The sequence below is a fragment of the Balaenoptera physalus genome (genome assembly GCF_965194825.1).
Source record: "Balaenoptera physalus genome assembly, chromosome: 10".
NCBI classification, from domain to species: Eukaryota; Metazoa; Chordata; class Mammalia; order Artiodactyla; family Balaenopteridae; genus Balaenoptera; species Balaenoptera physalus.
The window spans coordinates 68,342,161-68,360,167 of record NC_138889.1 but is presented as its reverse complement, the minus strand read 5'-3'; the positions used below and the strand labels follow the sequence as shown (position 1 = coordinate 68,360,167).

The 18,007-nt window shown below is 46.3% G+C and overlaps 1 protein-coding gene across 3 annotated transcripts in view; it reads left to right on the top strand.

Moving 5' to 3' along the window:
* IRAG1 (inositol 1,4,5-triphosphate receptor associated 1) overlaps positions 1-18,007 on the top strand; it is a 148,563-nt gene that overhangs the window by 11,504 nt on the left and 119,052 nt on the right. The window contains exon 1 of one of the 3 annotated variants that reach the window (XM_082478114.1): positions 1,784-17,551. The exons of 1 other annotated variant lie outside the window; for it this stretch is intronic. In XM_082478114.1, coding sequence (XP_082334240.1) covers positions 17,485-17,551 — 67 coding nt within the window. In that variant the 5' untranslated portion in view covers positions 1,784-17,484. Of the gene's footprint in view, positions 1-1,783; positions 17,552-18,007 lie in introns of those variants that run through there. One more of the 3 variants, XM_082478111.1, reaches the window with a different exon arrangement.

The following is an 18,007-nucleotide window of genomic DNA, read 5'->3' as shown; positions in this document are numbered from 1 at the left end:
ATCTTGTTCCTTCATCTGGTACATAGTCCTCTGCCTTTTCATTTTGTCTGTCTTTCTGTGAATGTGGTTTTCGTTCCACAGGCTGCAGGATTGCAGTTCTTCTTGCTTCTGCTGTCTGCCCTCTGGTGGATGAGGCTATCTAAGAGGCTTGTGTAAGTTTCCTAATGGGAGGGACTGGTGGTGGGTAGAGCTGGCTGTTGCTCTGGTGGGCAGAGGTCAGTAGAACTTTAATTCATCTGTCTGCTGATGGTGGGGCTTAGTTTCCTCCCTGTTGGTTGTTTGGCCTGAGGCAACCCAGCACTGGAGGCTACAGGCTATTTGGTGGGGCTAATAGCAGACTCCAGGAGGTCTCATGCCAAGGAGTACTACCCAGAACTTCTGCTGCCAGCTTCCTTGTCCCCGTAGTGAGCCACAGCCACCTCCTGCCTCTGCAAGATACCCTCCAACACTAGCAGGTAGGTCTGGTTCGGTCTCTTATGGGTCACTGCTCCTTCCCCCCGGGTCCTGATGTGCACGCTACTTTGTGTGTGCCCTCCAAGTGTGGAGACTGTTTCTCCCAGTCCTGTTGAAGTCCTGCAATCAAATCCCGCTAGTCTTCAAAGTCTGATTCTCTGGGAATTCCTCCTCCCGTTGCCAGACCCACAGGTTGGGAAGCCTGACATGGGGCTCAGAACCTTCACTCCAGTGGGTGGACTTCTGTGGTATAATTGTGCTCTAGTTTGTGAGTCACCCACCCAGTGGTTATGGGATTTGATTTTACTGTGATTGCACCCCTCTTACCAACTCATTGCAGCTTCTCCTTTGTCTTTGGATGTGGGGTCTCTTTTTTGGTGAGTTCCAGTGTCTTCCTGTCGATGATTGTTCCGCAGTTAGTTGTGATTTCGGTGCTCTTGCAAGAGGGAGTGAGTGCACGTCCTTCTACTCTGCCATCTTGAACCAATCTCTCTCTTCTGCCCATTTTTTAATTGGGTTGTTTGTTTGTTTGATGTTGAGTTGTGTGAGTTCCCTTCTGTAAGTAGTTGTGATTTTGGTGTGCCTTTGGGAGGAGGTGGGCTCAGGTTCCTCTTACTCCACCATCTTGGCCACATACCAGCAATCTTTTGCACGTAATGGCATGGACTGGTTTTTGAGAGAAGTTATAGGCATTTGGGGGATTCCAAAACTTCTATTTCACATGAACTCATTAGTCTTTTTTTGAGGGGGGGGCTTTCATTATTTAAGGCAGTGGTTCTCAAATTTCAGTGAGAATTTCTTAGAAACCTTGCTAGAAATGACAGATTTCCCTGCTCTACCACCTCCAATCTGGGGTAGAATCCAGGAACATCAATTTAAAGCATGCACAGAAGGTGATCACATGTTGAGAAACACTACTTTAGGAGAAGACTTCCAGATGTAAGCCTGCCTTGACAGAGTAATTAGGGGAGGATATACAATTCCAGTTTCATAGAATTGTATTTTTATTTATACAAGGAATTTCGTTGAATGCAAAACCAAATGCAATAGGATTTTTAGGTTATCAGGAGACTTTTCTTTTAAATACATTCACAAATCAGAAAAGAAATCTCTCACTGAGTGTTTTCCTGGTTTTGGTTCAAAGCATATGGTCACCCTTCTAAGGGTAAACTTTAGCATGCCAGTTGTTCGGATGAAATGGTAATTGCTGACTCTCCAAATGCCAAGTGTGGGGCTGCTTAAGGCCTTGAACAGTCTGGGCCTGCCACAGAAAGACTCTGGCACTTGGCGTATTTTCAGTGTTTTTTTTTTTTTTTTTTTTAATTTTCAGTGTTTTAAAATTCCTGAGTTGTTCTTCGCTGGATAGGTTTGTTTCTAGAAATGGGAACCTCTCCTTGTGAATTAGGACAAGTTAGCCGTCTGCTTGCTGTACATTTGCTGCAGGGTGTGCTTTGGAGCTCTGCCCCTCTTGCTTCTTTTCTAGCAGAGCTGGACCCTCCCAGTGTGGGAATGGTGGCAGAGAGTTACAGCCAGAGATGGACTTGAGGCGGGGAGGTGACCATTCTTGGCAGATGAGGGAGGGGCATGGAATCCAGGACACTGCAGAGCAACCTTGACCTTTAGGGCTGGACCTGGGCAGGTTTAAGTTTTGACTTTCAGGGTGTGGAGACAGAGAATGGGAATCTTTCTTTGGAGAGGCTCCTGGAGCTGCAGTAGCAGAGGGATTGTCCAAGAGGAAAACAGGCAAAGACAGAAAAAAAGAAATGCCGTCAAATTAGAAGAGGGAAAGGGACTGAAGAGGTGAGTATCAGAGGGAGGTAAGCAAATGTGGTTTAGGGAGAAAATTCTGGAGTTAGAGAGGTTTGGGTTTGAATCAGAACTCTACACCTGCTAACTCTGTACACTTGGAAAGGATACTTCACCTTTATAACTCTTAATTTCTGTAAAATAGGGGTAATAATACTACCTACTTATAAATTCTTGTGTGGATTAAAGTAATTCATATGAAGTGCTTAACAGAGCTTATCTGGCATATGGTTACTATTGATTGACTGCTAACTGTTACAACCATAAGCCACCTTCTTGATTTTGCATATAATTGTTATGAACTGCCTTCCCAGCTTGGAGTACAACTAAAATCATCTTCCTTAAAAATTTTAAGCACTCGCATGCCTGTCTTTTAGCAGGAAGTCCTGTATCTTCCACTGGAGGTATTTTTTTTTCCCTTGAATTTTCTAATAACCTCAGAGGCTTACTCAGTCCAGGGGGACAGTCCTGCCTCCAAATGCTAGGCAGAGAGAGGACCCTAGAGTCTCATTGGTCCAATGATGATGTTGCTGCCCCTGTTTTTGTTGCCATCATATGGTGTCATAGTTGAAAACATGTCTCAAGTAGTTGTAGATTGTTGCCATAACAATGCCCTCACTAGTCTAGAATTCTCTGTGGTAGATTGTCTCTACCCTCCTTGTGAAAGGATTGTATTTCTCACTCCACTGCTGTCCAGCTTGCCCCTATGACTTGCGTTGGCCAGTGAGATGGAAGTAACATGTGCTGCTTCTAATCAGAAACTTCAAGAGCCATCACTCTCTCTCTTTTTCTTCTGCCACAAAAATGGCAATGTGGGGTTGCTCCTTCACTTTGAGTCCTGGAGTGAAGAGTTTATGGAGCAGAGCTACAGCCAAACCATAGCCAGCATGTAATATGACTAAGACATAAACCTTTACTGTTGTAAGCCACTGAGACTTTGGAGATTTTTGTTACTGTAGTGTAACCTTCTCTAGCTGACTGATATAACCTCTTGGGTCACAGGAGTGTCTCTTATTTAGGTTCTAAAGTTACAGCTCTTTTAGTTCATACATTTGACTCAGGCATTACACCCAAAGCACACCACCATGTCAGGATGGCTTGGTTGAGAGGGACCTGCAGCCTCAGCTACATGCTCCACCAAACCCCCCACCTCCCTCCTCCGTGACCACTTAGGCTCTTATCACGAGCTAGATCACCCTCATGATGTGTTCCCCTCTGGGCCCCTTGGTATCCCTTTCTGCTCACAGATTCCAATTGGGGCCCTCCCAATATGTCAGTGAGATTGTAATAATGCTCCTGCAAAAGGAAAGGGTCAGGGGCTCAATGCCCTTGTCTCCTATGCAGATTTACCACAGTAGATATATCACAGATGTTTGGGAGAGGTAGTCTTTGTCAGGCTACAAGAGTTTGTTACATCTCTTTCCTGTGCACGAGTACTTATTTGCCTTATATTTGTTAGGGGAGGTCACTCAGCTAATTTTTTCCCCACAGTAGGTACAATCTACCCCAGTGTAGTTTGCTATTCCCACTTCTAACCATAGCAAAAATTATAGGGTTTTTCTGAAATTTACATTAGCAGTCCCTCTGTTATATGTAGATGTTATATGGAGGTCTTATTGAGAGGATCTGGGGGCAGAGGGAAGACGTAAATGAGTCACAATGAGGCAGCATCATTTGTCCTACCCCATTCTCCTTTTTCTCCTTCTAAAAACTACAAAAAATAAGATTAAACTCTGAGAGTTCAAAGAATTACTCTAACGCAAAATGAAAGGAGAGATCACTCAGGTCTTCATGTTAACGCAACTAGTGAAGGTATGTGAAGGGTCCAAGGTCAGCAGTGGATCTTTTAAGCAGGAAGGAGGAGGGCAGACTTAGCCGGACTCAGGGAGAGGAGCTCTTGATACAGGGAGTGGAGTCCTTTCAGTCACTCGTGTCTCTTCTCCCTCTGCCAGAGGGTGTAAGCAACCAAATAGCATTTTAGAAGTGTGTCTCTGGCTTCTCTGGGGGGACTGGATTGGATTAGACAAAGGCAAGAGTAAAGACAAGGAGACTCATTAGCAGGAAGTAGAGAAGATACAAGTTTATTGAATGAATGAATGAATAAATGAATATTAAGATGTGGATTTTAAGCTATGGCTTGAGTCCCTACGCTAGCCAAAGGACATTCTCTGCAGTGTGTGTCATGTTCCCTAAGGACTGTGGTGGGTCTTCAGACTTCTGGAAGAGTAAAACCCTTCCCTTACTGCTCTCTTCCACTGACCCTACGGATCCCCACTCTCTCCCTTCCTGGCAGGTCCCTTTGGCTGTAGTCCCTGAGATTCTATCCTGTTTTTCTTTGAGCAAATTGGCGTTTCTGGAGCTTGATCACCAGCTGGTATTAAGTCTGGTTCTATGCTTTGGCACAATCCTCTTCTTCACCTCTCGTAGTTCTGAGATGTGTCTTGCTTAATAGCAGACACTACCTTTTCTCAGAGCCTTTCTGGTTCACATGATATTTTTAGCCCATTAGAATCCCCACCCCACCCCCTATATCCACATTTGAAGCACAAGCAGATTCCTGTGGGTCATGGGTGACAGCCTCCATGCAGAGCCAAGGTTGCTGCCCAAAGCTGTGCATCTTCCAGGGGGTAACTTCTCTGCTCAGTCCCTTACTGCTCTTAGGGAACCCATCACCCAGGTGCCCTGCCCTCAGGGTCCTGCCCTACAGTTTTCCATTCCCAGAATGCTTTCAACATTCAGGAAAAAAGACAAAAACAAAAACTGAGCAGCATCCCCATCCAAGAAAATGAGGGCGGTCCCTAGCACCCCTCAAAACTAGCTTTTGGAGAATCCAAAACACGCAGATGTCTTTTGCTTTTAATCCAGAAGAAGGAAGGATGATCACAAAGGAAGGCTCAGATCCAAACTGAATTCTTTTGTCTAGTACATGGTTTATTTTAAATGTGAAAGTTCAAGCTTACAAAAACAAATGGATTGGATTGGGCATTTGTGAATTCTGAAGCATAGACATTTCTCCATGTTTGGAGGATGTGCTCAGATATTTGTTTGTGCAGTTTTTGTCATTGTTGAAATAAAAGAGGTACTGAGCCTGAGGAACGTTACACCCAGAATGATGTGAAAAATAAATAAATGATGCTACAGGTCCCAGAATCCCAAGGAGGGGAAGGAGAGTAAATATGGCCCTGGTTGGTATTATCCTCATATGGCCACAGGGTACCTGGTTGAAAAACCTCTTTCTGATATATCACACCATAAGTTGGGTAGATTTACTGATTGAACAGAATAAATTGGGCAGGTAAACTGCCATCAAGAAGATTGACCTACAGAAATGTTCTTCCTGCTTTTCTTCCATTTTTACCTACCTGATTTTGTTAAAATCTCTTTTTATGAACTTGACTTTAGATTGCACTGACTTCAGCAGGCAGCTTTGAGAAAGGGATTTCCTGGGGATGAAAATCAAATTTATTGTCAGCAACTGGATTTAAGGAAAGAGCCAGGGCCTTGAGGTGTTCAGGTCCAGCTCTTTCAAAGAATGGCTGTGTGATTCTGGATAAGGTATTTCACTTCATTCCCTTAACTGGAAAATGCAGACTGAACATTTTTGGGGAATACATTCTGAGAATAAGCGATGGATATAAATTGCCATGTATAGTACCTGATAGAAAGTAAGTCTTGTAAGTCATGATATAACTCATGATGGAGAAGAAACACTCTGCCTGCTTTGTGGGGGCAAAAGAACAATTAGGAGGCAATTGCATTGATGACAATGGCAAGAAATCATGGAGGCCTAGACCAGAGTAGCAGCGGTAGAAGTAGCAAGAAATGGTCAGATTCTGGACATATTTTGAAGATAGAGCCAACAGGATTTTCTGATCGATTCCCTGTAGGGTGTGTGGGGAGCAAGAAGGGGAATCATGAATGAGTCATGTTTTGTGTTTGAGCAGCTTGAAGGATGGACTTGCATTTTACTGAGATGGAGAAAGCTGAGGGCAAAGCAGGTCCTGCGGGTTGGATGGGTTAAATTGGAGCTGCCTATGAGACACCCAAGAGGAGTGTTGAGTGGGCAGTTGGATATATGACTTTGGAGTTGGGGGAGAGGTCCAGACTGGACACGAGCATTTGAGAGTCTTCAGAGAGTTTAAATAGGTGGTATTTAAAATCACGAGCTCGAATAAGATCCTCTTGGGAGTGAGTGCAGTTAGAAAAGAATCTAGGTCTGAGAACCAAGCCCTGGAGCCGCCCAGCGTTCCCTATCAGGGAGATGAGGAAGAACAAATGAACCTCCCCCTCCTTCTCCTCTTCCTCTTTCTTCTTCTTTTGTTGTTATGAAAGGGGACTGTTCTATTTAATTCAGTTAGCCTTCACTTGAACAAAACTACTTGCAAGAGTTCTTTTGGGTTTGCTCTTAAAAAGTGATATATGCTCTTCGCAACTTCAAAGTCTTTTAAAAAGGAAAAACACCTAACTCTGGGCTGTGGAAGAGGCCTCGTGGTGCAGGCACCCAACCAGTAAGTCAGTGCATCTGGAGATCAAGTTCCTCTCAGGATTAGTGAAATCGAGCTTTTGTTAGAATTAATTTAATGGTGCAATGTCAACTTGCAAACCTCAAAAATCCTTTTATGCTTCACATCTCTTTCCCTTTTTCATAAAAAAAAAAAAACAAAACCCATACCTATGTGAAGCCAGAAAGGACAATCTGAGAAAGTTTGGCTCTTCCTTTGGTGAGATAAACAATCTGTTGTATCATGGCACCAGCACAGAAATCCTGTGTTTGAAGAACACGCTGAGACTACAGAGTTACTCAGGATAGTTTAGGGGAGGGCAAGGTAGGGATAGCTCAATTTTTGTGATAAAGATCTGGGTGCCTCAGTGGACAATGGGTTTTCGATGAGCCAAGAATGACCTGGTTGTTACAAGAGCCAACACAATTGTAGGTTGCATTCAAAGAGGTCCTGGCCATAGGAAATGAGAATTCCCTGAATAAAGAGGCTGCTGGCTGGTTGACGCCAGTATCTGGCTCTAAAAAAGGGCCACTGTATTTAATGCATGGCCCCAGCTCTGACTCTTAGACCAGAGAGAGATACCTCCTCCAAAGGTAGCTAATGACTTAGGAGACTTGGCTTAAACAGACAAGCTAGGCCAGTCAGATGTTCTTGAAAATCTGAAACAAGACACTTGTCAGGTGGTTGGGGGAAGGAAACAGCTGGAGCTGAGAGGCCATGTGAGCCACAGCAAAGGAAAAGTCCAGAAAAAGCAAGACTAGAGAGAGGAGGAGGAGGGAGCAGAGGCACAGAGAGAAGGAGAGAGAAGGAGAGAGGGGGTTGAGAGGGAGAGAGAGACAGGCAGAGAGAGAGGGTTACATGGCCTGAGGGAGACAGAAGGATAGAGACATTAAGACAGACAGACAGAGTAGGGGCCTCAGGTCCCGACAGCATTCTGCTCCCTTGAGGTCTGGGTATGCTTCCTTAGGTTTTGGGGGGGTTCAGTTATCACTGGCACAGCCCCCTTTACGCTTGAGCCAGCCAGGGTGGGTTTCTGTTCTTTGCCACTTAGAGAGTCCTACACTAGGACCCCTGTCTTTGAGGACCTCAAAATTAGGTAGGGGAGGCAGAAAAGTCCCAACAACAAGTGACAAATGTCTAATATCGAGTTTCTCTTTGGTGTGCTCCAGCATTCCCGTGGGCTACGAATGGGAAAGAGTAAGGCTGAGATACTGATTCCTCTCAGCTCTTTGAGTGTGTTGGTGGGGTCTGGGGCCACCATAATCCCCAAATGACCACCAGCAGCCATGAGCAACTTTGTCCATTTACACCCGTGTACAGGTACGTAAGCCATGAAAGCTCTGCTCTGATGGATGTGTGTGAGCACAGGGTCCAGGGGAGCCCAGAGGAGGAGACAGACTCATCCAGACTTCTCCAAAGAGTAGTACCGCCTTCTCTGAAATCCTCCCCGGTCCTCTACCCCCTTTTGGGATACCTAAGATCACCCTGGTATCATAGTCCATTCTTACCCACATCCTCCTTCCCTTTTCCACCCACCCATGTCAGCACATATTTGCTGAGTGCACGATGAAATGAGCCTCATCGCCATCACATCCAAGACCTCACCAAACCCCATAATTAACCCCTGCAAATTGACTTCTGATTCCACTTATTGACATGGCCCTCCCAAATGTCCAGTAGCTTGTTCACGATCTTCACCTTTGAGTTAAAGGTCTCCTAGAGATCCATATTTCTAAAATCTATGCCACCCGTCTGGACCTCTCTCAAGCAACAATCCTTGCAATCCCATATTTCTAACCATCTTCTGGGCATCTCCACTTGGGCATCTCCATTTGATTGTCTGCATCCAGGCATCCCAGCAGCATCTCACACTGAACTCATCTTTCTTAACCAGTGAGCGCCTGCTCCTGGCTGCCCTTTGGCATTAGCATTTCTCTACCTGTCCAGGGGCAAAACTCCGGAGTCACCCGACCTCTTCTTTCAACCCCCCACATGCAGTTAGGTCACAAATTTATTGAGTCTATGTCTTTCTGCCCACCCTCATCACTGCTGTTACCACTTCTGTGCCGAGCTTCACATGTCCAGCTGTCCGTGTGTCATCTCCACTGGGATGTTTCATAGTCATCTAAAACTTAACATGTCCAAAATGGGACTCCTGAGTCTATTACTCCGGTCCCCCAGTTCACTTTCCCATCTCTATAAATGACTCTATTATATATCCATTTGCTCAACCTGGTCATCCTAGACATCTTCTTCTCTCTCTTTCAAGCCACATCTTTATGGGGTGTTTCAGGAGCACCCAGGCTAATTAATGTTTACCCCAGCCACCCCACCATAGCCATGTGTTGTTCAAATATTGAGGTACATCCCTGTCAGTTGGTAAACAGCTCCTGCCCCGAGACCCCTGACTGCTCCCCCACCACCCCAGTTGCCCTGGACTCCCCCGCAGAATTCCCTGGATCTCCCCATGATCTGGCAAGAGAAGAGTTCGTGCCTGGAACTGCAGGGGACCTCTAGGACCCAGCAACTCCAGCAAGACAGCCATTGGTACCTATTTTAATTGGCCAGCCTGTGGGCCATGACAGGTCTTTTGAAGATAATCCCCAGTGTTACCCGTTTTGAAGAAGAGGAAACTGACACTGGAGAGATTAATTTATTTCCCCACAGTTCCTTGGAATCCATCTGGCTCCAAAGGACTTTTATCACTAATCTCCTGACTGGTCTCCCTGTCCTAGAATAATCTTCCCAAAGCCTAGCTCTCATCATGCACTGGTCCAGCTTAGAAACCTCCTGGGGCTCCCAACCCCAGTTTGGAGTTAAGTCCAAACTCAAGCCTAGGGTTCAAGGTTCCCTTGTAGTCTGACTGTCTCAGCCCAGCCCCATGACAGAACCCCTGCCACGGCAGCCCTGAGCACTTTCCCGCTGCCACGCTTAGGCCCACACCACTTACTTCTCTAGGGACACCATCCCAGACCCACTCTCCACATCTTGAAACCTTGACCTGTGTGGGTGCATGACTGCCTCAAGTGCCCACTCCTCTAGAATCGAACCTTCCTTAATGCCCCCACGTCTTCTTCCTTGGGATGCCTGCAGCCCTTGGTTCAAGTTCAGTGAGCCCAGCCCAGCCCATCCATGGTACTCACCACGTTCTTCCTTAGAGAAGAGTTTTACTCTAACGCCTCCTGTAAGCATACCGACAGACAGTTTGCAAACCACTTTTACACACCCTTTAGTCATAGATGTTACTTACTTTCTTGACTCTTATACCATAAGCTCCGTTTTGCTCACCTCTGCAACCTCACTGCCTAGCAGAGGCCCACGCACAGGGTATGTGCACAGTGCATGTCCTTGAAGCAAATGGGTAAGTCATGCTCTGGAGGCAGAGTGGAGAAAGTGGAGGACAATTTTTCCAGTGGTTGTTCCCTCCAGGGCTGGCCTAATGCAGTCAGGATGCCAAGATCTTTTCTCTCCCCAGCGCACCCTGGGACCACTTGTGAATTCTTACTTTATTCATGGGTTATAATCCTTTATTATCATTAGTTACCTTGATGCTCATATTGCATCAGATTTCGCCAGTGAGAGCCCCTTCAAGTGGTCCTCTGTACTTTTGACATGTCACCATCATTCTTGAAGCAGTTCCTTACTTTTGGGCACAGTAAGATGTTCCAGGCTCATCTTGAACTTTCCCATCCCAGCCCTAGAATTACCCACTTCTCCAAGGAGCCCTGGATCCTTTTACTGGCGAATGGTATTTATAAACCAAAATTTGTGTGCAAAGTGTGTTCATTGCTACTGGAGCATCGTTATTTCCAGGCCTCTCAGTGGACAGAGCTAGAAAATAGATATATGTCATGAACACACACATCTGTATATATGTATATAAATGTAAATAAATATGTTTACATGTACATGCCCATATACATATCTACCCATCCATTCATCCATCCATCCATCCGTCCAGTTTATTCCAATACTATAATTCCAACACAGCACTGCATGGTTTATTCTATTTTCTCTCCTTTCCATATTTGTCATTCCCTCCTTCGACAGTGAGAAACTTGACTCTCATTATTTACAATGTATTTACTAATTTAGTTAATCCTAGAAGGCACAGAAAGCATTTCAAGAATTGCTAATCCATATGTCTATGAAAAAGAAGTCTACTCAGTATTTGTTTACAGCTCTTTTTTCCCTTTAGCCAGAAGAAGGCATTTAGTCCAAATGCTGTGTACAAAAGTTACATGAGGTAGTTCCTTGCCAGCCCTTTCTGCCCACAGATTTTAATCACCCCCTTGACTCCATATCTCATTTCTGTCCTTGTCACACTTGGCTTTTGAAGTCCAGAGCCTCTCAGGGGCACCAGAGCGGCTGAGCCCCCTTCTCTGGGGGTTGTCCAGGGTCCCAGCTTCATTAGGCAGCCCTCCTCCATCCTCTTGCCAGTTCCGGAAGTGTGTGCACTCATGCCCCACCCCATCTCCTTTATGGCTAAGGATTTGTTCCTTTTTAAGGCTTCCTTTGTTATTATTTTAATGGGATCCTGGGAGGGAGAGGAGACACCTTATGTTCCCAGTCTGCACTCTTGAACTTGACATCCAGGGACTCTAGAGTCACAAAGATCTGGGTTCACAGATTGTGAGGCACTAACAGGTTACTTGACCTCTCCATGTCCCAGATCCCTCATCTAGGACTCGGGGATGAGAAGCCCTACATCACTTGGATTTGGTGAGGACTGACTAGACCTTATATGTAAAGTAGCCAACACAGTGCCCGGCACCATGTTCAGTAAACAACCCCTGTCATTGTCACCTTCATTGACACCTGGATGCCATTCCTGCCGATTCGGCCACTCATCTGTTCGCTTCCTCATCTGGGGCCTCCTAAGTGCTGAGTATTGCGCAGAGTCCCTAAGTATAAAAGGGGTGAGGAGGCCAACACTGCCAGGGCAGTTATCCCAACAGCCAGTCCCTGAGCTGCCAGTGTTCTTGGCAAGCTGCTGCTTCTCCTGGCTTGGTCTCCGTCAGCCCCAGGACGTGCTTTTGGCCAGGGATTTTTAAACTTTTTCCCTGGCCTTGAGTCAGAGGGCCTGTGGGGAGAGCTTCCCCCAGCTGTGCGCCAGGGCGCCCCAGCTGGCCCACCTCTTTGATGCTGAGGACACACGATTGTCTCTGATGGGATGGAGTGATGAGCTGGAGATTTTGGTAGAGTGAGGCCAAATCCCTGTGTGGCTCCAGGAACGAGGATAAATATAGCCCGAGTAATTGCTCGTGCTCTTTCAAGGATTAAAAGTCAGCTTTCAGGCAAGCTGTGAAGTTCCATGACCAAGACAGCAAGGGACTCAGTGCCTTTTTTAGAGCTGTGGTCAGCACTCCTTGTGCACTGCTGGGTCCCAGGCCTCCAAACGCTGTTTCCATATAAGTAAGGGGTCACCTCCACTGGTCTACACCCCATGAGGGCAGGGATGGCTCTGAAGTGTCCCTACCACATCCCATCAGCCAACCCTAGTGTGGCACACTCAATAAACATTTTAAATGAATATATGAGCTATGAGAAGGCTATATTTTTAAAATAAGCTTTAGAATAAGATCTGTAGTCCAGTTAACAATAACGTACCAATGCCCACTTCCTGGTTTTCGTATCAAACAACAGCCATATACAATCTCACCACTGGGGGAAGCTGGGTGAAGGTACATGAGACTCTTTGTACTATTCTTGCAACTTCCTGTGTGTCTGTAAGTATTCCAAAATAAAAAGTAAAAAAACAAAAATAACCTTTAATCAGGCTCATGCCAATACTCTGACATTTGGGGGAAGCAGTGCTGGAAGATGAATTGATTAAATCCCTGTTTCCAGCAATGCTTGTTTTTCATTACTATTTTTGAATGCAAACACATGACTTATTCATATGATTCAAAACTTTAAATGTATAAAGAAGATATACAGTGGATACTCTTTGCCCCAGCCACTTAGATTCCCTCCCCATAGGCAACTAATGTTAATGTTATTTGTTTCTTGTGCTAATTTTAGCAAGATTGTGTGCACACACACATATGTACTTGTGAGTATGTGTGAACATGAGCATATTTGTATGCATGTATATATATCTATACTGTCCCGTTATCTTACTTTTTCCACTTAACCATGTGATCTTGGGGGCTTTCCATGTCACTACACAAAGAGCTTTCTCATCCTTTGTTGTGGCTATACCCGTCACCTTTTATGGCCCCCAGTTGGTGGGCATTTATGTTGTTTCCAATCCTTTTGCTTTTATAGACAAAGCTGCAATGAATAATCGTGTTCGTTTGTCATTTCCCAAGTGTGAGAGTGTGTCTGTAGAATAAATTCCTAGATGTGGAATCGGGTCAAAGGATACGAGCCTTATAATTTTGATCATGCTAAATTGTCTTCTATAGAGCGTGCTCCATTTCACACGTCCATCAGTAATGTGTTTTATGAAATGCTTGTGTTAATGCAATGATTTTAAAAGTTATTTGGTGACCCCTTTGTGAAAGCTATGGGCCTGTACCCAAGAAAAACAGAAATCACACAGTGTGGGTTTTTTTTTGTTTTTTTAAAATTTTTTGGCTGCGTTGGATCTTCGTTGCTGTACATGGGCTTTCTCTGGTTGAGGTGAGCAGGGGCTACTCTTCATTGTGGTGCACGGGCTTCTCATTGTGGTGGCTTCTCTTGCTGTGGAGCACGGGCTGTAGGCGCGTGGGCTCCCGTAGTTGTGGCTCGCGGGCTCTAGAGCGCAGGCTCAGTAGTTGTGGCGCACGGACTTAGTTGCACCATGGCATGTGGGATCTTCCTGGACCAGGGATCGAACTCGTGTCCCTTGCATTGGCAGGCGGATTCTTAACCACTGTGCCACCAGGGAAGTCCCCACACAGTGTTTTGCATACAATTTCAGTTGGCTCAGAAACCCCTGAAGGCTATCCATAAGCCCTAATTTAAGAAGCCCTGGCTGAAAAGGAGGAAGTATGGTACAGAGGGGAGAGCTTTAGGGCCAAACCATGTAAGTTCACCTCTTAGCTCTACCACTTACTGGCTGTGGAACATCAGAGAAGTCATTTTGCCTCTTCAAGTCTCAGTTTCCTTTCCAAAAGAATGGTATAACAATTCTATTTCATAGGGCATTTATGAGGGTACATGCTTTTATGTAGAACATCTAATATAGTGGTTGGAATATAGTAGGTGCTCAACATACAGTCTGTATACACACATACAGACACATAGAAACACACACACAGACACAGACACACACACACCCTCCCTCACACGCACACGAAGCCTTCAGTTCCATTTCTTTGTTTTTTTGGGTTTTTTTGGCTGTGTTGGGTCCTCGTTGCTGCGCATGGGCTTTCTCCAGTTGCAGCGAGCAGGGGCTACTCTTCCTTGCGGTGTGCGGGCTTCTCATTGCAGTGGTTTCTCTTGTTGTGGAGCACGGGCTCTAGGCACGTGGGCTTCAGTAGTTGTGGTGCACGGGCTTAGTTGCTCCGCGGCATGTGGGATCTTCCCAGGCCAGGGATCGAACCTGTGTCCCCTGCATTGTCAGGCAGATTCTTAACCACTGCGCCACCAGGGAAGTCCCTTCAGTTCCATTTCAACCTGCTTCTAGTTGTCTTTGTAGTATTTGCTGCTAGATTCACAAAATCAACTTTTGGAGCATCATTCCCTAAAGTGAGGTCTTTGGACTAATTACATAAGAATCACCTGAGGGCCTTAATTAAAATGTAGATTCCTGGGTCCCACTTTAGGTTCACAGGATTAGAATTTCTGGAAGAGGGGTCCAGAGAACTTCACACTTGGGGGTTCTATTGCACAATGAAGTTGGAGACACAGCACTAAAGAGTTTGGTAAATTCCTTCTATTCCCTATACCTGCAATTCTAGTAGTTACCACCATGTGGCTTTACCAGGGGGGCCTGTTCCCCGCAGATGTATAGGGTAGACGCCTGAGAGAAAGCGTGACTAGTAACCAGGAGAGTCGCCTCTGGTTCCATCTGCAAAAATACAGTTATTTATGGGTGTGACAGACGGCATGCACTGCAGTCTCGTCAGGAATCTCTCTCATAACAAGCAGGGAGGAGAGACAGTCCAGGACTGGATGCCCATGGAAGGGGCTGGGATGGAAGCCCAGTGGGCCAGGTTTGGTGGAGAAAGCCTGCCATGGCTGGGGTGACTGACTCATGGGCAGGAGCTGGGGATAAGGACTGTGTACAGCCAGCTGTCACCAGGAGGCCTTGAGGCCACAAGCCTTGAAGCACCAACCCCTAGAGCTCTCAGCATGACAGGTGAATGCTTTCTGAAGTGGCAAGTGATGGCCTATGGCTAGAATTGCCAGATTTAGCAAATAAAAATACAGGATGAGCAGTTAAATTAGAATTTCAGATTAAAAAACATATTTTCTTTTAGATACACAGATTGCCCACAAACACATGACAAGATGCTCAACATCACTAATCTTAGAGAAATGCAAGTCAAAACTACAATGAGGCATCACCTCACACCGGTCAGAATGGCCATCATCAAAAAATCTACAAACAATAAATGCTGGAGAGGGTGTGGAGAAAAGAGAACCCTCTTGCACTGTTGGTGGGAATGTAAGTTGGTACAGCCACTATGGAGAACAGTATGGAGGTTCCTTAAAAAACTAAATATAGAACTACCATATGACCCAGCAATCCTACTACTGGGCATATACCCTGAGAAAACTATAATTCAAAAAGAGTCATGTACCGCAATGTTCATTGCAGCTCTATTTACAATAGCCAGGACATGGAAGCAACCTAAGTGTCCATCGACAGATGAATGGATAAAGACGATGTGGCACATATATACAATGGCATATTACTCAGCCATAAAAAGAAATGAAGTTGAGTTATTTGTAGTGAGGTGGATGGACCTAGAGACTGTCATACAGAGTGAAGTAAGTCAGAAAGAGAAAAACAAATACCATAGGCTAACACATATATATGGAATCTAAAAAAAAAAAAAAAAAAGGTTCTGAAGAAACTAGGTCAGGACAGGAATAAAGACGCAGGCGTAGAGAATGGACTTGAGGACACGGGGAGAGGGAAGGGTAAGCTGGGACAAAATTAGAGAGTGACATTGACATATATACACTACCAAATGTAAAATAGATAGCTAGTGGGAAGCAGCTGCACAGCACAGGGAGATCAGTTCGGTGCTTTGTGTCCACCTAGAGGGGTGGGATAGGGAGGGTGGGAGGGAGACGCAAGAGGGAGGGGATATGAGGATATATGTATATGTATAGCTGATTCACTTTGTTATAAAGCAGAAACTAACACACCATTGTAAAGCAATTATACTCCAATAAAGATGTTAAAAAAATAATAAAAATAAAAAACATATTTTTAAGTATAAGTATGTCTCGTGGACTTCCCTGGTGGCACAGTGGTCGGTAATCCTCCTGCCAATGCAGGGGACAAGGGTTCAAGCCCTGGTCCGGGAAGATCCCACATGCCACGGAGCATTTGAGCCTGTGTGCCACAACTACTGAGCCTGTGCTCTAGAGCCCGTGAGCCACAACTACTGAAGCCCGCATGCCTAGAGCCCGTGCTCCGCAACAAGGGAAGCCACCGGAATAAGAAGCCCGTGCCCTGCAATGAAGAGTAGCCCCTGCTTGCCACGACTAGAGAAAGCCCACACGCAGCAATGAAGACCCAACGCAGCCAAAAATAAATAAATAAATAAAAATAACTATGTCTTGTGCAATATTTGGGACATACTTATACTAAAAGATAAGTGTTGTTTATCTGAAATTCAGATTTATGTAGGTGTCCTGTATTTTATCTGACAACCCTACTCAGGGCTTCTCTGAGCTGCCTCTAACTGCAGAAGAGGGCTGGAGCCCATATGTGACTGGCTCAGGGCCAGCAGCGCCACGATCTTTCTCGAGAGTGTACTGCACCCAAGGTGATGAGGAGTGAGTCAGGGCAGGGTGTGGACTTCCAGGAGAGAGGCAGCCCTTCCTCACCTGTGTCCAGGCAGGAAACTAATTTCTGTTGATCAGCAAGTGTGAGGTGCTGGCACTCTGCTAAGCCCTTCAATATTATCTCATTGAATCCTCCTGCAACCCTAGGAGTTAGCACGTGTGATCACTATGATTCCCACTTTAGAGATGAGGAGACTGCTGAGTCTCCACGAGGTTAAGAGCACAGGACTGTCAAGTGGAAGAGAAGGAATTGGAGCCCCGGGGCTGGTGCCAGGTCTGGGATTAGCTCATCTTCCAGGCCCTTCTCTCTGTTAATCCCAAGGGTTTAAGGTGGGGCGCGGCCTCCACCTCCGAATCCCTGGGACAGGAAATGTTCCCAGTTTCCCTGGCACTGGGCCAGGGTCTTGTCCAGGCTCACATGCTTGCTGGAGACTCCAGGCTGGGAGACAGATCTGCCGAGTTCCCCTGGTCCCCGTCTGGCCGGAACATGCCCAGAGGCATGAGCTGCCCGTGGGCACTGCCCTCCGCTGTGCCGGTGCCCGTGGGAGGGCCCCAGGGCCAGCTGCTGCCTCTCAGGCCCAGCCTGCGCTGAGCCCCGGGTGGCCTGGCCAGCTTCCCTACCGTTAGCCCCCTGAGCCAGGCCAGAGGGGTCCCTGAGGAGCTCTGGGCTCTAAGTCCCAGCCCCTCTCCGAGGAGGCGGGCAGCGGGGCTCGGCAGCCAGAGGCTTCTCAGCTCTGAGCTCTGGAGCCAGATGTAACATTGACCTTAAATGGTAAAAGCTCCCCAGAGTGAAGAGAGGCTGGCCGGAGGAGGAAAGGGGAATAACTCAGTTTTAGGTAAGTCGTTGCTCTCTCCAAGAATAACCTGCCTCTTCAGCTGGGAGCAAGGGAACACTTCTCCTCCTTAAAGGTACAGGGTGCTGGGATGGGGGCGCCTGACTTTAACTTTCCAGGGGAGATGGCTTGGTCGGATGGCGTTTCAGCTGAGTATTTTTATTGTTGCTGTCATAATTTTCAAATAAGAAGTGAATCTTGCCCGTCCTAACTTAACTAAATTGTGCTCCTTTTGCTTGCTGTTGGAAAGCATGCACAGGTTAGGGTGAAAATGTGGGTTCTGAGTGGGGAGCCACAACCCCAGATTTCCTGTGGGCCCCTTTGGAGCAATAGAGGGTCCCCAGATTACATAAGCCAGCTGGTCAGGGCTTTCCCCACACCGCCTGCTACCCCTTCCCCAGCCCTGCTCTGTGCTTCCTTATGCCTCTCTCTGCCCCCCACTCCCACCCTGTGCCACCC